Source organism: Catharus ustulatus, chromosome 13 (assembly GCF_009819885.2).
Source record: "Catharus ustulatus isolate bCatUst1 chromosome 13, bCatUst1.pri.v2, whole genome shotgun sequence".
NCBI classification, from domain to species: Eukaryota; Metazoa; Chordata; class Aves; order Passeriformes; family Turdidae; genus Catharus; species Catharus ustulatus.
In genome coordinates, this window is record NC_046233.1 from 19,763,054 (window position 1) to 19,783,526 (window position 20,473).

Below are 20,473 nucleotides of genomic sequence, written 5' to 3' on the forward strand. Positions count from 1 at the left end.
CTTCCATAACCACTATGAAGAGGGAGTGCTTAAGGGCCTTCCCTCCAGGGGAGTGGGGCAATTTCAGTCCCTGGTGGGCCATCGGCCTCCACATCTCCCCTTTCTTTCTTTATTAAGAAGGCTTCCCCAGCTCCCCTTTCGATACAGTGCATAAAACAGGAAAGCATGAATAACAGAACAAGGATGATAACGAAAATCCATAAATCACTTTTAACCAGGGGTAGTCCCCACCCTTTAAGTCCCCATTGTCCAAGGAGGTCATTTAAAGCCATCGGTGATTGTTTCTTCATTTTGGATGTCTTTGACTTGTTCCTTGAGCACTTGGATGCTTTTAGAGATGGTTTCTGCGTGCAATGATAGATTGAAGCAGCAAAGTCCTTCAAATTCTTGACAACCGTGTCCATGGACTAAGAGGAGGAAATCAATTGCAGCTCGATTTTGTAGGGTGGCATGCCTGGTGGTTTCTTCGTCTCGGAGGAGGTCACTAAGCACCTTTGATGCTGTGTTGGCCTGCTTACTAAGCCAACACCCCATGTGATTAAGTTCACCTAGAGCCTTTGCAGCTGCCACCCATGGAAGGAATAGAGAAGCGGCAAATCTTTTGCCTTTTGACCAGTTCACTACCGTGGAACCACAATTTTCATCAAATTGTGTGAGTGATCTTTTTTGGCATGCAAATTCTCTTTTGTCCTTCCAATTTTGGAGAAGTGTTGTATTTGGGGTGAGGGTAGTAAGCCGACCAAGGGTGCATGGACCACCTCTGAGATGTGAGGGGATTCCTGCCCACGCTGGGTCTCCACAAATAAGGAAGACACCTTTGGGAAGTGTTCTGGGACAGAAGGAGGCAGAAGTTTTGGGCTCAGTTTCTGAAATATGATTGCACCAATTAGTCGAATTATAGATATTTTTGGTTGGGTAGATGTCCTGGGGCCAGGAGGAAGGATTCCAAAAAGAGAAGTTAACACAGTAACTGGCCTATGCGGACCCCAACAAATCCAATTCTTGTGGCTCTCCCTGGGAGGGTGGAAGTACTTTCGCCCACGTTTTTCCCTTGTTCAGAAGGGTGAAACCACTGTTCCCAGGTGCCCGCTGTTCTGGGCAACTTCTCCAAAGAGAGGCAAGCACCGGGCGTGAAAGGGATCCCTACCAGGCAGGTTGAGACTGGGTTGTTGACGGAGCCCATGGACAGGCACAGGTCTTGTTGTTGGAGAGACTTTGCCAGGTGTGAGCCACACATTTTGACTAGGCTGCGGGACGATCCAGCCAAGTGCACGCTGTGTAGTGAAGAGCATCCACATAATTGCAAGGATAACAGCGGGGTGGGTGACCTTCATCTTGACTGTGGATGGAGTTTGGGCTAGGGAATATAAACAAAATTGTTATTTGACAAGAAGGAGTGTTTTTTTCTGGTGAGGTAGTTGAGGGGAAGGGAATTAGGGACGTGGGAAGGTTTGGGGTAGGAGGGGCAGGAAGGTTAGGGGGGTTTGGTAAGGATTATTGGGAAATGAGGTAGTAACAGTAGCTAGGAAATGCCTAGCTGGAGGTTTCTCATATTCTTTGTGCCAATTTGGCGCTTTCTTTCTTTGTTTATGACCTGGTGACAGGACGATTTGGCTGTTGCTGGCTCAGCATTCAGCAGCATCTTCGCATCCAGGCGTTTCGTTTCTGTTGCTGAGATCCTATAGTGTTAGATTTAGGAGAGACTTTGTTAATGTTGTCGGTTGCGGTGTTTGCTGGTCTTAAATAAGGTTTAATACATTTTCCTGGGAGCCATCTCGGACCAGGTGGAGTTGACACACAGGCATACCCTCTTCCCCAGGTAATCAGTGGGAAAGGTCCCAATATTTATTGGGTTTCAGGGTCCTTGATCAGCACCGGTGGCTTCTCTTCAAGCTTAGCTCGGGCCGAATTTGAGAAGTGCCGGAATACGGGCAGTGGGCTCAGTGGAGGAACCATTTAGGAAATTTTTTGCATACAGAGCCTTACAGAGTCTCTCAACTGGGGACATGGTCTCTGTCCCTCCCTGCTGCTGGTTGAGGACCCACTTGATAGTGCCATGAGTCCTTTCAACAATTGATTGCCTGCGGGATTATGTGGAATGCCTGTGGTGTGCTTAACTCCCCATTGCTTTAAAAAGTCCCTTAATATGTGAGAAGAGTAAGCAGGCGTATTATCTGTTTTTATTTCATTTGGGACTCCTAAGGTAGTGAATGCCAGCAGAAAGTGCTTGATGGTGTGAGCAGCATCTTCTCCCACGTGGGCAGAAGCAAACACTGCGCCTGAGAAAGTGTCTACCAACACATGGAAGTATTTTGTTCTCCCAATGCTGGGAAGTGGGTCATGTCAGTTTGCCGTAACTGGCAGCTATTTAAACCACGGGGGTTGACCCCAGATCCTAAGGAAGGCAGCTGGTAGGATTGGCAATTGGGACAGGTAGCTACAATGACTCTAGCTTGCTCTCTTGTAAGATGGAACATTTTCATTAAAGCAGGGGCATTTTGATGGAAAAATGCATGGAACATCTTTGCTTGGGCAAAAGTGTCCGGTAAGGTTGCAGTTTCTGTAAACATGACTAGGGTGTCCACTCTCCTGTTCCCATCGGCAATGGCTCCTGGGAGGTCAGTATGTGACCTCACGTGCATTATGTGGTAGGACTGCTTTCTGTGGGAGATGAGATAAATTAACTTAGAAAGCAGTTTATATAAATTTTGATTGGAAACCTCCTTTAAAAGAGAATGTTCAGCTCTCAGAGCTACACCCGCAACACAGGCTGAATCTGTGACCACATTTATGGGTTGTTTGAATCTCTCAAAGGCTCTAACGATGGCTACCAACTAGCAATTTGTGGTGACCCTTCGACCACCTGGATGTCAGACTCCCACTTCTGAGTCTTGGGATCTTTCCAAATCATTACTGACTTGTGAGAAGACCCAGAGCCATCAGTAAAAATGGTTAGGGCCTTGAGAGCTGTTTTACTTTGTATTAATTTTGGGACCAAATTAAAGACTGATTTAAATAATCTATGAGCAGGCAGATGGATGGAAATTTGGCCTGGGTAGTTATCTAAGGCGAAATGGAGGCTCTCGTTGTATTGAAGCAAATGCTCCAAATCCCCAGTGGTGACCAATGGTAGGATAATGCGTGTGAATTCACAACCTACAAGAGACCGGAGACGAGCTCTAGCCTTTTTAATTAATTTACCATTATCTCCTGGGGTGTAGTTATACTTTTGGTTGGCTTGTGATGTGGGAGTACCCATTCTATGAGGATTAATTATCTTTGGATTTGGTATCCCACTGAAAAATGAGTCCATGAAACCAGGGGGCCTTACCTTGAATGGCAAACTGGAAGGGAAGTCTCGGTTCGTTACCGGTGGGCTTGGCGTGATGACAAGGCTTCTTGGACCTTTTTGATTGCGACTCCTGGGCTTCGGAGGTTGAACGAGCGTGGTGAGTCCAGGTCTTCATTGCCACGGAGGAGGTTGAACAATGGGGCAAGGTCTTCTGTAGTGATTCCCAGCAGGGGGCGTACCCAGCTGATGGACCCGCAGAGTTGGTGGAGGTCTCGCAGGGTCTTCGGGTCGTCTCGGATGGCAAACTGCTGGGGTGCGATGGTGCGTTCTCGAATTTGTAGTCCGAGGTAGGTCCATGGGCTTACAAATTGGATTTTTTCTTTGCTGATTTCAAAGCCCACCAATTCAATGACCTGAATAGTCTTTTTTAGTGTGATGTCAAAGTAGGTCTGTTCAGGTGTGCAAACATGGATGTCATCCATATAACGGAGAATGATCGCTTCTGGGAACAGGTTCCTTACAGGTGACAAAATGCGGCCCACGTACCACTGGCATATGGTTGGAGAATTTTTCATGCCTTGTGGTACGACAAGCCAGTGGTAACGTTTCAAAGGGGCTTGTCTATTGAGGGAAGGAACTGAAAATGCAAACTTGGGTGCATCTTGAGGATGGAGGGGGATGTTGAAGAAGCAGTCTTTGATATCAATAATGGTGAGCTTTCAATCTCGTGATAGTGTGGAGGGAGAGGGCATACCAGGATGCAGTGAACCCATATCTTCAATGGCCTCATTGATTTTTCTGAGGTCGTGGAGGAGCCTCCATCTGCTTTTGCCAGGTTTCTGAGGACAAAGACAGGGGAATTCCAAGGGGCTATTAGTTTCCGTGATATGACCCTTGGAAAGCTGCTCCTCTACAAGGGCTTCCAAGGCACGCAATTTTTTCCTTAGAAAGGGACCACTGCTCGACCTACACCAGATGATCTTGTTTCCAGGTGAGTCGGGGGGATAGTGGGTGTTGCGCACTGCCACAGTGGCCCCGACCAAAAATCCTTATTGGAAATATGAATGGAAGCCCCCCATTGGGATAAAAGGTCTCTGCCCCAAAGAGTGATAAGTGCTCTTACTATAAACGGTCTGATGGTAGCTATTTTTCCCCTCCGGACCTTCCACTATAATATTGTGCTTGCTTCTCATTGTAGTGCAACCCCTCCTATTCCTAAAATCCTTCCCGCAACCAGTTGCAGCTCCCAGTGTGAAGGCCATTCGGAGCGGGCAATAATGGTAACATCCGCTCCGGTGTCCCTCAGTCCTTGGTGGAGAATCTTTTCTCCTTTGCAAAGTATGGTGCATTCAACTACTGGTTTGCTTGAGCCCACAATTTGTGTCACATGATAACTGGATTGAGAGGAACTTGTTCCAAATAGTTCTTGGTAGGAGAAAGGCCTGGGCTATAGGGTTCCCTGGCACAGCTTAAATGGTGTGTCCGTGCAGCAAAGAGAGACCAGGATATCGTCGTCGAGGCCTACAATTTGCACCTCTGGGAAGCCATGAAAATTATCTGGTCCATTGACAGTGTCCCCCAGTGATTAAAATGTCTTGAGGACCATCTGGTGGCCCATACTTTCCAGTCGGGGTTCTAAAGACACACTCATCAACAAATGGATGGTCAATGTGCTTACCAGCTGGCATCGGCTCCCCACCTGAATCGCTCTGTACGGGAGGTCTGCTGGGTCTGGACTGGAATCTCTGAGACTGATGAGGATGGTGGCCGATTCCCTGGTTGTTCCTGGATTGTGGGTAGGACTGAGCAAGACAGCTTTCGATTTGATGTCGTCGCGCGAGGCCGTTCCGCGCTCTGCTGGAAGTTTCCCGGACGCGGCTGGCAAGATGATTGCTGTTGATGCCATGGGTTCCAGTAGCGACGATCTGTTATTGAGTGCCTTTCTGGACAGTCCTTTAGAAAATGACCAAGTTCCCTGCAGCAAAAACATTGCTGGTTGTGTTTTGCAGCAACCACTGCGAAGGCTCCTGATACCCCATCTGCAATGTCCTTGTCAACAGCTTGAACCACTGTGTTTTCTGTGGAGGTGTGCCTTGTGCAGGCTTCAACCATTTGTTCGATAGTGGGCTCAGAGTCTAGGGGTAATGACCTCAAAATTGCCCTGCACTCTTGATTGGCATTTGCCATGGCAATTTTATTTAACACCTCTTTGCGTCCCTCAGTACTTTCATTTTGTTTTTCGAGTGCAAGCTTCAGCCTGTCCACACATTCTATAAATGTCTCTTTTACCCCTTGCTTGATGTTTGCAAAATTTTGTGTTGGTATGGAATTGTCTGGGGTGAGGAGCAAAGCAGTTTTTGCTGCAATAGCAATATCCTGTAATGTAGCCTCTGGTAGAAGCTGGGCTTGGTCAGTTGGTTTCTGGAAGTTACTTTCTCCTGCCAATTGTTCTATTGTGAAGTTTTGCCTGTTTGTGTCTTTAGAGTAGGTGTCAGATAATGCTATAAGGTGTTTTTTCCAACGTCTTTCCCACAGCATGCATTCAACCGGGGTAAGGAGGTAGTGCATAATAATTTTGATGTCATGAGGGACCAGAACATGGGCAGCGAAGGTAGCTTCTAAAAGATTTTTAAAGTAGAATGAACTCTGACAATGTTCTCTAGCAGCTTTGCAAAGATCTTTGAGCTCCCCATAGGGCAGAGGCTCCCATGATGCTTATGCTAATGCCCTTTCCCCCTTTCTATGGATAACCGGGAAGGCTGTGATATTGCTTGCCTGTCCCCAGTCTCCCTCTCAGTTGGTATCCCTTTGGGTCTTAGCCCAATGGTCCCCGGACTCGGGGTAGGAATCTGAGTCCGAGGAGTCGCTACTCTCATCTGGAGATGTGGAGCGCTTGCTCGCAGGGCGAGACTTCTTTGAGCAGACCGAAGCTGCCGGATGGTGGTCGGCAGGGGAGGCCAAGGTGGCTTCATTCCGGTCCTGGCCCGGGTCACCTCCGGTTCCCACGACACCAGGAGCGGAGGTGGGCTGGGCGATGGGGACGGAGCCAACCGGAGGAGGGGGGTGGATGGGCTTCGCATCAGGGAGGGGTTTCCCGACGGAGGGGGAGGGCCCCGACGCGGTTACACCATCGACGCACGGGGTGGGGAGAAGCTGAGTGCCGAAAAACACGGAGGAGAGGCGGGAACGTGAACAGGAAATCCACGGAACCACCCGTAGCCACGTGACAAATGCTGAAGGAAATGCTGCAGGGAAAACAAGGTGAGTGCATTTCCCTCAGCCCTCTCCTGAGACTCAGCAGCTGGGGGCTTTCTCTGCACATCTGGACATGCCATGCCTGGCACAGCGTGCAGGGATCCATGGCAGCCTTGCTGCCCCACTCCTGCTGTCATGCCCTGCAGGGCTGTTTCCCAACCTGGCCTGGATGCAGCTTCTCCTCATCCTGGCCTGGCAGGAAGGCCTTGGGCATCAGCTGACAGTGAGCCTTGGCTGCCCACGAGCCATGAACACCCTGAGATCCCTGCAATTTCCCGGACTCGGGGAGATCAGGCAGGGTGGCATTTTGGAGGAGGGAGTGCTCTGGCCAGCCTGAAGACCCTGGACGTGTTCCTGATCCTTAGCAATGTCTTTCACAAGCATTGCCTCTTGAAAAGTGCCACCTCCCTAGTGGGGGATGGTTCCATCTCATCCAGCTGTCCCTTTTCCTTCCTCCAGATGTGGATGGAGAGGCGGTGCTGAAGGCGGCATTTCCCGGAGTCTCCATTGCAGAAAGGGAGGCCATGCCAGGCACAGTCACGGGATGTAATTGCTGCACGTCTGCGCCTGAACCCTGCTGAGTCTTGAGCTGCCATCTCTGCTGCTTGGCAGTGCGGGTACAGCCCAGATAAGAAGGGCACAGCTTAGAGGAATTATCCCGAGCAGGCTCAGGCCACTCAGGTACTGAGCAGTCTTGCTGGGGTCCCTCCGTGGAAGACACTGCATGAAACCTGGGAGGGGCTGCCAGGGGTGCCCACGGTGGGGAAAGAGCAGAGGGAGAGAGCAGGGCTCCAGTGTGTCCTGACAGGGCCTGACTCTGTCCCCTTGGGCTGGTGGAGCAGTCCATGGCAAAAGAGGAAAGGAGAGAGAGAGGAAAGTCTTGTAGGATGGAGGGAAGGCAGGAAGGACAGAGGCATGGCTGTGGCACTGCCTGCTGCAGCTTTTCCCCTGGGCTTTAGGGAGTGATTCCTCTGTGCAAGAGAGAGAACGCTCAGTGCACCCTGGGCTGCCTCAGTTTCCTCTCCACAGCTGTTGCACAGGGTCTTCAAAGTGGGTGGAGAGTGGCCGGGAGGCAGCTCAAAGCTCCCCAGGCCCTTCTGCAGCTTTGGCCATGTCCATTCACATCTAAGCCCCACAGCCTTACCTGACCCCCCTGCAGTGCCCAGCTCCCTAAGGCAGAAGGGGATCCCAGCGCACCATGGAAATGCTTCTGATCTGTGCTGCCTTCTAGATTGGGATCGAGACACGGATTATCTGGAAGCCCTGCTGGAATACGGTTTGAAATTCTTGGAGGATGCTGGAGGCAAGTTCTCAATGACCCTTTCCTGGCAGAATAGGCAGTGTCACCGTGGCAAGGGTTGACTTATGTGCCATTTCCCTTAAGAGCACCTCAAGGTTGATGGTTTCTAGAATTTCCCCCAAGCTGCCCAGGGGGCAGCACTACCTGTGGGCTGAGGGCACAGAAGTCGGTTGTGCCCACCAGGGAGCAGCACTGACCAAGGTGCAGGAGTCCAGTACTGAGTTGTTTCAACCAGGGTGCAGCACTACCCAGGAGAGTTGTTGGGCACAGTACCGGGTTCTGTCCAGAACACGATAGCACTGCCAAGGGCGGGGGGCACAGCACTGGGTTGTGTCCACCAGGGGCAGCACTGCCCAAGGTATGCGGTTCAGTACTGGGTCGTGTCCATCGGGGGCAGCAGAGCTTGAGAGAATGGGGTCTGTAATACAGGGTTGTATTACAGAGGGGGCAGAACTATCCAGGTGGTGGGTAGGCTGCAGTGCTGGGTTGTGTCCACCAGACAGCAGCACTGTCCTGAGGGTGAAGGAGCAGTAATTGGGTTGTGTCCACCAGACAGCAGCACTGCCCAGGGAGTGGGGGGTGGGGCAGTAGTGGATTAACTCATAAAAGGAGGCAGCATCGCGTGGAGAATGGGCACACAGTAACAGTTTGTGTCCAGCAGGGGGCAGCGTTACCCTGGAGCTGAGGGCACCACCCAGTTTTGTGTCAATGAGGGGAAAGCACAACCCAGGGGGTTGGGGGCTGTAGTACTGGGCTGTGTCCAGCAGAGGTCCGCACGACCTGAGGGAGGTGCAGGGGCTGCAGTACCTGGTTGGGACCCAAATTTCCCTTTTTGAGCTCAAATTCTCCTTTTTTATTCCCAAATTCTCCCTTCCAGGACCCAAATTTCCATTTTTGGTCCATTTTCTCCTTTTTGAGGCCAAAAAAATCTCCTTTTTTCCCCAAACTCCCCTTTTTGGACTCAGCTTTCCCATTTTCAGCCTCAAATTTCCCATTTTTAGGTCAAAATTCTCTTTTTTTCTGTCCTAAATTCTCTTTTTTTCAGTCCTAAATTTTCCTTTTCAGTCCCAAATTTCCCATCTAGGCACCCAAATTTCACATTTTTGCCCCAGATTCTCCTTTTTTAGTCCCCAATTTCCCTTTTAGAACCAAAAATTTTTGTCTGCAAATTTGTGTGGGAAATTTAGGGGATTTTGGGGCAGTTCTGTGGGTAATTTTGTGGAGATTTTGTGGAAATTCTGAGGGGATTTTGGAGACCATTTTGTGGGAATTTTGAGGTGATTTTGTGGGAATTTTTGTGGGAATTTTCGATCGATTTTGTGGAAGTTCTGAGGAGATTTTGGGGCAATGTTATGGGAATTTCAAGAGAATTTTGGCGTGATTTTGTGGGAATTTTGAGGAAATTTTGGCATGATTTTGTGGGAATTTTTGTCGGAAATTTAGGTGAATATTGTTGTGATTTTTGGGAATTTTGAGGTGTTTTTGTGGGAATTTTTGTGAGAATTTGTTGGGATTTTGTGGGTAATATGTGGAGATTTTCGTGGTGATTTTGTGAATATTCGGAGGGGATTCTGGGGGAATTTTGTGGGAATTTTGGTGTGATTTTGTGGGAATTTTAGGGCATTGGTGGGGATTTTGAGGCAGTTCTTGGGGAATTTTGCGGGGATTTTGTGGAAATTCTTGAGGAAGTTTGGGCTGATTTTGTGGGAATTTTTGTGGGGTTTTTTTGTGGTTTTTGTGGGGAATTTGATGGCATTTTTGTGGGAATTCTGAGTAGATTCTGAGGGGATTTTGTGGAAATTTCTGTGGGAAATTTAGGGGATTTTGGGGCAGTTCTGTGGGTAATTTTGTGGAAATTCTGAGGGGATTCTGGGGGAATTTTGTGGGAATTTTTGTGGGAATGTTAGGGGATTTTGTGGAAAGTCTGCGGGGATTTTGGGGCCATTTTGTGGGAATTTTGAGGGAATCTTGGGGTGAATTTGTGGGAATTTTTGAGAGAATTTTGGGGAATTTTATGGTAATTTGTGGAGATTTTGTGAAAATTCAGAGGTGATTTTGTGGGAACTTTGTGGGAATTTTGGGGTGATTTTGTGGGAATTTCTGTGGGAATCTTTTTTGGAATTTGGGGAAAATATGAGGGGATTTTGGGGCCATTTTGTGGGAATTTTGAGGTGATATTGACCGAATGTTTTTGGAAATTTTGGGGTGATTTCGTGGGAATTTTTTTGGGGTATTTCAGGGTGATTTTGTGAGAATTATGCGATAATATTTTGGGGATTTTGTAGGAATTTTCAGGCTATTTTAGGGTGATTTTGGGAGAAATTTTGTGGGAATTTTAAGCAAATATTGTTGTGGTTTAGGGGAATTTTGTGGGAAATTAGGGGTGAGAATTTCTTTTAGAATTTGTGGAAATTCTGAGGGGATTATGGGGCCATTTTGTGGGAACTTGAAGGAATTTTGGGGTGATTTTGTGGGAATTTTTGTGGGAATATTTTGGCGATTTTGTGGAAATTTTTGGAGAAATTTGGGTTCATTTGCTGGGAATTTGGAGAGAATTTTGGAGTGATTTTGTGGAAATTCTGGGGGGATCTTTGAGTGATTTTGTGGGAATTTGGAGAAAAATTTTGGGTAACTTTGTGGGAATTTTGGGGAATTTTCTGGAGAATTTGTTGGGATTTCTTTGCAGTTCAGCGGAAGATTTTGTGGAAATTGTGTGAGTATTTTGGGATGATTTTGTGGTAATTTTCAGGAAATTGGGGGGGGATGTTGGCAGAATTTTTTTTAATTTCAAGGTGATTTTGTGGGAATTTTTGTGTGAATTTTGTGGTGATATTGACGGAATTTTTTGGGGAATTTTAGGATGGTCTTGTGGAAATTTTAGGGCAATGGTGGGGATTTTGGGGCCATTCTTGGGGAATTTTGCAGGGATTTTGTGGGAACTTCTTAGGGAAGTTTAGGCTGATTTTATGGGAAATTTAGTGGGAATTTTTGGTGGATTTTTTTTGGAATTTGATGGAATTTTTGTGGGAATTCTGAGTAGATACTGAGGGGATTTTGTGGGAAATGTAGGGGATATAGGGGGCCATTCTGTGGGTAATTTTGTGGAAATTCAAAGGGGATTTTGGGGCGATTTTGTGTGAATTTGGAGAAAAGTTTTGGGTAAATTTGTGGAAATTATGGGGAAATTTCTGGAGAATTTGTTGGGATTTCTTTACAGTTCTGTGGGCAATTTTGTGGGGATTTTGTGGGGATTTTGTGGAAATTGTGTGACAAGTTTGGGGTGATTTTGTGGGAATTCTCAGGAAATTTTGGGGTGATTTTGCGGGAAATTTTGTGGAGATTTTATGTGAAATTTTGTGGGAATTTTAAGCGAATATTGTTGTGGTTTAGGGGAATTTTGTGGGACTTTCAGGGCGATTTTGTGGGAATTTTTGTGAGAATTTTTTTTTGAATTGGTGGAAATTTGGAGGGGATTTTGGGACCATTTTGTAGGACTATTTTGGGGATTTTGTAGAAATTTTTGTAGAATTTTGGGTCCATTTGGTGGGAATTTGGAGAGAATTTTGTGATGATTTTTTGGATATGCTGGGGGCATTTTGGAGCGTTTTTGTGTGAATTTGGAGAAGAGTTTTGGGTAAATCTGTGGGAATTTTGGGGAATGTTCTGGAGAATTTGTTGGGATTTCTTTGCAGTTCTGCAGGGAATTTTGTGGAGATTTTGTGGAGATTTTGTGGAAATTGTGAGAGAATTTTGGGATGATTTGTGGGAATTTTCGGGTAATTGGGGTGATTTTGCGGGAAGTTTTTTGGGGATTTTAAGCAAATGTTGTTGTGGTTATGGGTAATTTTGTGGGAATTTAGGGGCAAAATGGTGGGATTTTCTGTGAGATTTTTTTTTTAATTTGTGGAAATTTTGTGGGGATTTTGGGATGATTTAGTGGGTATTTTTGTGGGAATTTTTATGTGAATTTTGGGGTGATATTGGCAGAATTTTTTGGAGAATTTTAGGATTATTTTGTAGGAATTTTAGTGGATTTTGGGGATTTTGGAGCAGTTAATGGGGAACTTTGCAGGGATTTTGTGGGAATTCTTAGGATGTTTGGGCAGATTTTTTTGGAAATTTAGTGGGAATTTTTGGTGGATTTTGTGGGGAAATTGATGGAATTTTTGTGGGAATTCTGAGTAGATACTGAGGGGATTTTGTGGGAAATGTAGGGGATATTGGGGGCCATTCTGTGGGTAATTTTGTGGAGATTTTGTGGAAATTCAGAGGGGAATCTTGAAAAGATTTTGTGTGAATTTGGAGAAAAATTTTGGGTAAATTTGTGGGAATTATGGGGAAATTTCTGGAGAATTTGTTGAGATTTCTTTGCAGTTCAACGGGTAATCTTGTGAGGATTTTGTGGAGATTTTGTGGAAATTGTGTGAGTATTTTGGGATGATTTTGTGGTAATTTTCAGGAAATTGTGGAGTGATGTTGGCAGAATTTTTTGGGAACTTCAGGATGATTTTGTAGGAATTTTAGGGGAATGGTGTGGAGTTTGGGGCCGTTCGTGGGGAATTTTGCAGGGATTTTGTTGGAATTCTTAGGGAAGTTTGGGCTGATTTATGGGAAATTTAGTGGGAATTTTTGGTGGTTTTTTTTCTTTTGGAATTTGCTGGAATTTTTGTGGGAATTCTGAGTAGATTGTGAGGGGATTTCGTGGGAATTTTTGTGGGAAATGTATGTGATTTTTAGGAACTTCTGTGGATAATTTTGTGGAGATTTTGTGAAAATTCGGAGGGGATTCTGGGGCAATTTTTTGGGAATTTTGGTGTGATTTTGGTGGAAGTTTTATGGAAATTTTTGGTCGATTTTGTGGAAAATCTGAGGGGAATTTGGGGTCATTTTGTGGGCAATTTTGGGTGATTTTTTATTTGCAAATTTTTTTTTGAATTTGTGGGTTTTGTGGAGATTTTGTGAAAATTTTGAGGTTGATTTTGTGGGAATTTTGAGGGAATTTCACGGTGGTTTCTGCGAATTTTTGGGGAATTTGGGGGTGATTTTGTGGAAATTCAGAGGGGATTTTGGGGCGATTTTGTGTGAATTTGGAGAAAAATTTTGTGTAACTGTGTGGGAATTTTGGGGAATTTTGTGGAGAATTTGTTGGGATTTCTTTGCAGTTCTGCGGGGAATTTTGTGAGGATTTGGTGGAGATTTTGTGGAAATTGTGTGAGTATTTTGGGATGATTTTGTGGTAATTTTCAGGAAATTGTGGGGTGATGTTGGCGGAATTTTTTGGGAACTTCAGGATGATTTTGTAGGAATTTTAGGGGAATGGTGGGGAGTTTGGGACCGTTCATGGGGAATTTTGCAGGGATTTTATGGGAACTCTTAGGGAAGTTTAGGCTGATTTTATGGGAAATTTAGTGGGAATTTTTGGTGGATTTTTTTGGAATTTGATGGAATTTTTGTGGGAATTCTGAGTAGATATTGAGGGGATTTTGTGGGAAATGTAGGGGATATAGGGGGCCATTCTGTGGGTAATTTTGTGGAGATTTTGTGGAAATTCATTGGGGAATCTTGAAGAGATTTTGTGTGAATTTGGAGAAGAGTTTTGGGTAAATTTGTGGGAATTATGGGGAAATTTCTGGAGAATTTGTTGGGATTTCTTTACAGTTCTGTGGGGAATTTTGCGGGGATTTTGTGGAGATTTGGTGGAAATTGTGTGAGAATTTTGGGGTGATTTTGTGGGAATTTTCAGGAAATTTTGGGGTGATTTTGCGGGAAATTTTGTGGAGATTTTATGTGAAATTTTGTGGGAATTTTAAGCGAATATTGTTGTGGTTTAGGCGAATTTTGTGGGACTTTCGGGGCGATTTTGTTGGAATTTGTGTTAAAATTTTTTTTTGAATTGGTTGAAATTTGGAGGGGATTTTGGGGCCATTTTGTAGGACTATTTTGGGGATTTTGTGGAAATTTTTTATAGAATTTTGGGTCCATTTGGTGGAAATTTGGAGAGAATTTTGCGATGATTTTTTGGATATTCTGGGGTCATCTTGGAGGGTTTTTGTGTGAATTTGGAGAAGAGTTTTGGGTAAATTTGTGGGAATTTTGGGGAATGTTCTGGAGAATTTGTTGGGATTTCTTTGCAGTTCTCCGGGGAATTTTGTGGGGATTTTTTGGAGATTTTGTGGAAATTGTGTGAAAATTTTGGGATGATTTTGTGGGAATTTTCAGGAAATTTTGGGTTGATTTTGGGGAAAATTTTTTGAGTATTTTAAGCGAATATTGTTGTGATTTTGGGAAATTTGTGGGAATTTTTTGGCGATTTTGTGGGAATTTCTGTGATAATTTTTTTTTTAATTTGTGGAAATTCTGAGCGGATTTTGGGACCATGCGTCATGGCGACCTGGTTCAAGCCTGGCACGACGGCCCTAACCCCGGGCCACTCGGTCCATATGCTCCTGGACATCAATGTGGTGGACAGAGTCTGACTGGCTCTTTCAACGATGACTTGTCCGGTGCTGTTAGACGGGATGCCATGTACCAAGGCGATGTTCCATTTTGAGACAAATGCTTGGATCGTTTTCAAGATGAAGTTTGTGCCGTTGTCTGTTTTGATTTTTTTCGGAACTCCAATGCCATGCCAGCCAATGTTGGACGGTTACTTTGGAATCGGTCTTGGGATGCTGTGTGGCCACAATCATACCACTGTACATATCTACGGTAACTGCAAGCCACGCTCGGGGTCTCAACAACTGGCATTGCGTAAAGTCTGTCTGCCATATTTCTGAGGCTTTGAGGCCTCTGGGGTTGACGCCACTTGACCACAGCGGTGATTTCTGACAGTGAGGGCATGTGGCGACAACGTGCTTTGCATCCGCGATAGAAATCCTGCACTACTTCGCAAGTGCTTTTGCTCCGATGTGAAGGGATTCATGCAGCTGATGGGCTTCTTTCAGCGTCCATACACCTTTTGCAGCGGCGTCAGCCTTGTCATTGCCAATCTGGTAGAATCCTTTGATCGGGTCATGGCTGTTGATGTGGATGACTGATATGGTGCCTTTCCGTGAATAGAGTGCTTCTTCCAGCATCGTTACCACTGTGGACACTGACACACCTGGTCCAGACATGGCTAGGCAGAGTTTGGCCACAAATATGGAGTCAGTCACAACATTAAGGTGTTCTTATGGGAACAGTCCGCACGCTAGCACTACGGCAGCTGCTTCAAGTTGTTGGACTGAAAGTGTGGGGTCGGTTGTCTTGACAAATTGCCATTGTTCTACTGACTGCCATACTGCCGCTGCGGTGGAGGTCAGCGATGATGCGTCCATGAAGATGGTTGGTCCTGCCTGCGGTCGGTCCTTTATCTTTGGTGGGAGGTCGATGTCAATGACCATGAGCAGCTGAGTCCAAGGGGGTTTTGCCACGTAGTGAATCTCTCCTCCAAAGCCTGCAAGGGCCATGGCTAGGTATTCGGATATTGTTGTTGACTGTGTGGAGAGCTGTTTGCGGAAGGGCAAGTCTATCTTGGCAGGTTCCATGCCCAGATGTCTTAGGGCGAGTTTCCTGCCTTTCATGATGAGGCTGCTAAGGCACTCGACTCCCGGGGAAAAGGCGCATGATGGTTTCCCCAAGACCACCCATTGTATCGGTTGGGCTTTGTCTGGGGGTCCTTGGGCTAACGCTCCCACTCCCCCCTTTTTTGTAAAGTGGACATACAGATCGACTGGTGTACTTGAATCCCATCTGTTGAGCTTACTCACTGACATCTGGTGTTTGATAAAGTTGAGCGAGCTTATCACTTCCGGTGTCAGGGTTTTCTGCTCCCATGGGTTCTTTCCTTTCAAGAGGTCATTTAGAGGGTCCATGACCTCGGGAGGAATCAGGACGATGTTGCGGAGCCACTGTAAGGACCCTACCAGCTGCTGCACGTCATGGACCGTCTTGATATCTCGGCGGATTTTCATCTGGGGAGGAGTTATGTGGGAGCTTGTGATTCCCACTCCTAGGATGGTCACGCACGGTCTCTTTTTTATTTTTGCACTCCCTATCTTGAAGCCATTTGTCTTTAAGGTTTCAGAGATGGTTCATAGCAGCTGGTCTACTTGTCTTGTTGATGGTGCAGCAATCAGGCTGTAGTCCATGTACTGCATGATGGTCACAGTCGGATTGCTCTGCCGGACTGGTGCTAGCGCTTGGTCTACTGTGATCTAGCAGATGGTAGGGGAGCCGATCATTCCTTGGGGTAACATTCTCCAGTGAAAGCGTAGGTTGGGCCACTGGTTGTTCGGAAAGACAATGGAAAAGGCAAACCGCTCCTTGTCGTCTTCGTGCAGGGGAATAGAGAAGAAGCAGTCTTTGATGTCGAGTACTGCACAGGGTTGTCCTCTTGGTATCATCGAGTTCATGGGCAGTAAAGTTTGCACGGGGCCCATAGGTTGGATTCTCTTGTTCACTTTCCGCAGGTCGTGCAGGAGACGAAAGCCTTCACGGGACCCTTTAGGTATTATGAAGATTGGGGTGTTCCATGGGCTCGTGGAGGGTTATATATGATTCTTATGTAACTCACGGCCAACTAGCTCAAGGAGAGCAGTCATTCGAGGCTTGGACAAGGGCCACTGATCGATCCACACTGGGTCCACTGATTTCCAAGTTAGTTTGATGGGCAATGGCGGGTATGCGACAGTGGCCCTTAGAATAAATTTGTCACCCTAACATCCAGCAGGGCTAGGGCATCTCTCCCCAACAAGGGTGGGCAATCCGACATAACGTATGTAGTGAGGGTGATAATTCTTCCTGGTCCTCTCTCGGTGCAGAGTGTTATTGCTATCGGTTGGGTGCTTTTGCAGGCTTGGGACAGCCCTCCAACTCTGTCCACCATGGGGGCTTCTTCTAGCTTCCATGGTAGAGGCCAGTGTATGTCTAGGATGACGGTGACATCTGATCCTGTGCCCCCTCCCCTTCCCATTTCCCTGAGGCTTGGATCTGCATTCCTTAACTAAATGCCCCTGCTTTCCACATGCCCAGCACGGTCCTCTAAGTTTCCCCTGGCGTGGTGGAGAAACTGCTGGTGGGTGTCCTGACTGGGGGCAGTTTACTGCCACATGGCCTGCCTGGCCACACTTGAAGCATGCCATCACACTGGTTATTGCAGTGCGAACTGCCACTCGGATGGGAGCTAGGTGTTCTTCCTTTGTAACGTGTCTGATCGTGGCTGTGACATTGGACCCAGGTGGCAGTGATCCTTGGTGGCTGAATTGCATTGCTGGCGTAGGCAGTCTGCTAGCACAGGACCCTTTGCCTCTGGAGGTAATGCAGAGGAATCTAATGCTGCCTGAAGGCGGTCCACAAAGTGAGTGAAGCTCTCACTCTCATCCTGCTTTATAGTGGACCATGGTGATGGTCTGGCTATTACTTTGAAGCAGCACGGATGGCTTCTCGAGCAGCACGGGTTGTTGTCATAACCTCATGGGCCCACAGGCCCTCAACCTGTGCTTGTGGGGTGATCATAGTGGGGTCTGTGCCCATTAGCCGCTGTATGCTGGAGCCATGCAGTGGATGGTCTGCCCCCATTACTAAGGCTAGCTGCTTTACACAATTGTCCTTCCATTCTTGTTTAAAAACGATCATCCCCGCCCCATCAAAAATCAGCCTGCAGGTCTGTTTGATATCAAAGGGAAGCATATAATTGCCTCCAAAAACACTATCAATGAGTGTGGAAACCATGGCAGAATTAATCCCCCTGTCCGCAACCGCTTTAACAATTGCCTGCACGTCTTTCGGGTTTACCGGTGAGTAGGTTCTTTGATTTCCGCCTGCCCCCACCACACGGACCGGGCAGACCAGTTTGGCAGACGGAGCCCACTCCGCGCAAGCCATTTTTATTTTCCGCCAGTCTGTCAGCGGGGTTCGATCTTTCTCTGATATCCCCTTAACCCATGCAGGAGCGTTGCAGCTAGTAATCTTATATGCCGCTGCTCCCTTTTTGTTAAAGCCCAAGTCGGTGTCGGAATCGTCCTCCGACCACCTTTCGAACCGCCCGTCCCAGCTCGAGTCAGAGTCCGAGCCGGAAGTCGACTGGCTGGACATTTCTGGGCTGCTCAGCCTTTTTCTTGGACTCCAACCCCGCCCCTTCTTCCAGGGGTCAGACCGTTTTCCCCCCGGGCTCCCCCTGCCTCCTGCTGGGGGAGGTTCTTGCCCTATAAGGACCTGATTTAAAACGAGCTCTTCGACTGGTCTTAAGTTCCTTCTCGGGGGCCGCCCCTCCTCCCTGCTCGCCCACGCTTGCGCCGTTCAGCGAGCCTTCTGCATTTCCGCCCCCCATGTCATCATTCCACCCCCCATCACGCGCTCTGGCGCCATTTTCAAATGCATATGGCGGTGGTGCCTTTTTATCAACCGCTTCAGGCTCCGATACTATAGCAACATTCCGTGCCTCCTCTGCTAGCCCCTGCCAAAATGCCCGTGCGCGCTCTGGCCCCTCCGATGGTGGTGAGTTCTGCCCCAGGGACTGCAGAGGGGGTTCCAGAGTCCACGCATCTGCGCACTTGACCGGGTCAAACTCCTCCGCGGTTTGCGTCGCTGCCCCGATCCCCAACTGCGGCGTGGCTAATAAACAAGTTCGCGCGGCGTTCCAGGTCTCTTGCTCTTGCCGAGACTTTTGCAGAGCCTGGATAACTCTGCCCCACAATTTGAGGGTTTTCCCTGAGCCTGAGGACATGGTTTCCTTGGCCAGAGCCCTCGTGCATTTAACCCATACCTCTGGATGGAGAATTTCTACCGGGCTTTCTATAGCCCCTAGCTTTATCAGTCTCGGCACCGCGAGAATAAAATCCTTAAGCTTACAATCGATACCCCACTGCGTGCGGATCTCACTTGCAACCTTCGCGATAGTGTCCATGCTCCTCACTGGTCCGGGGGTGTCCCCCCACGCTGCACTAGACCAGCTGTGCAGCTCCCGGTTCCTCGTCCAGGCAATCCTCGAATCCCGGGCGGTAATCGTTTCCCGGGTTTCGGCACCACTTGTTGCATGGTGACCTGGTTCAAGCCCGGCACAGCGGCCCTAACCCTGGGCCACTCGGTCCATATGCTCCTGGACATCAATGTGGTGGACAGCAAATGGCATTTATTGAGGGGTCACAAGGGTTTTTATAGCTTGGGCAGTCAGTGTCATTTCCTTCTACTCACGTCCGGCTGGGTGCAGCCAGGTACAGAGCAAAGGTCTGACTGCGGCGGGGAAGGTCCTGACTGACCGTACAGCCTGAGATCTTCTGCACGCATATCCCTAACTCTCCACAGGACCATTTTGTGGGAATTTTTTTGGGAGTTTCAGGGTGATTTTTAGGGAATATCTGTGAGAATATTTTGGGGATTTTGTGGAAATTTTTGGAGAATTTTGTGGTAATTTGTGGGGAATTTGAGGTGATTTTTGTGGTGATTTTGTGGAAATTCTGAGAGGATTTTGGGGCGATTCTTGTGGGAATTTTTGAGGAATATGGGGCACTTCATAGGATAATTTGGGGAAGTTTTGAAGGCATTATGTGGCAGTTCTGGGGAGATATTCGGGCGAGGGGGCTGCAGTGTCGGGTGCAGCAGCGTGGCCGAGTGTGCCTGTGTAGGCACGAGTGCGCACGATTTTGACTGAGCATGCCAAGTGTGCCTGATTGTGCCCGAGTGTTCCCAAATATGTGTGACTGTTGTCAAGTGTTGCCGAGTGTACCTGAGTTTGCCCAATGGTGTGTGAGTGTGCCCGAAATTTCTTGAATGTGTGTGTATTGTCGAGTGTGCCCTAGTGTATTTGAGTCAGTAAGAGTTCCCCAGTGTGCCTGAGTGAGCCACAGTATGCTTGAGTGTATCTGAGTGTGTCTGATTTCACCCGAGTGCGTCTGAGCGTGTTCAAATGTGCCTGAGTGTTTCCGAATGTGTGTGAGTGTTGTCGAGTGTGCCCAAAAGTTTCAGACTGTGCCTGAACTTTTACGAGTCTGCCCTAGTGCTGCTGGATTTATTTGAGTGTTATGGGAAGTTCTTGCAGAATTTGATGATACCCCGGTGTGTGCGAGTATGTCTGAGAGCGCCCGAGTTGGTACAAATGTGCGCGAGTGTATTTGAGTGTTCCCAAGTTCGTGTGAGTTTACCCAACATTGTCTGAATTTGGTGGAGTGCAATTGAATGTGTCTGACTCTGCCCGAGTTTGTCTGAGCGTCTTCAAGGGTGTTGGAGTGTGCCCAAGTGCTTCCTAGTACGTCCGAGTGCTCCTCAGGATGCTTGAGAGTATCTGAGTGTGTCTGTTTTCGCCCGAGTGCATCTGAGTGTGTTCAAATGTTCCCAAGTGTTCCCGAATGTATGTGAGTGCTGTTGAGCGTGTCTGAGTGTATTGGAGTGTTCCCGAGTTTGTGCAAGTTTTCCTGAGACTGGCTGAGTTTGGTCGAGTGTGACCAAGTGTCTCTGATGCTCCCCGAGTTTGTCTGCGTTTCTTCGAATGTACCTGATCTTGCGTGAGTGCTCCCTAGTGTGTCGGAGTGCTCTTCAGGATGCTTGAGTGTGTCTGAGTGTGTCTGATTTCACCCGCGTGCGTCTGAGTGTGTATGAATGCGCTCAAGTGTTCCCTAATGTGTGTGAGTGTTCTTGAGTGTGCCCGAGTG

General features: G+C 47.5%; 1 protein-coding gene across 4 annotated transcripts in view; it reads right to left on the reverse strand.

The window, feature by feature from the left end:
- The window catches only part of LOC117002496, a 126,686-nt gene that overhangs the window by 27,469 nt on the left and 78,744 nt on the right, over positions 1-20,473 (reverse strand). Inside the window, exon 18 of one of the 4 annotated variants that reach the window (XM_033071669.2) lies at positions 4,734-5,267. The exons of the other annotated variants lie outside the window; for them this stretch is intronic. Coding sequence (XP_032927560.1) covers positions 5,248-5,267 — 20 coding nt within the window. The 3' untranslated portion in view covers positions 4,734-5,247. Of the gene's footprint in view, positions 1-4,733; positions 5,268-20,473 lie in introns of those variants that run through there. 4 annotated transcript variants of the gene reach the window in all.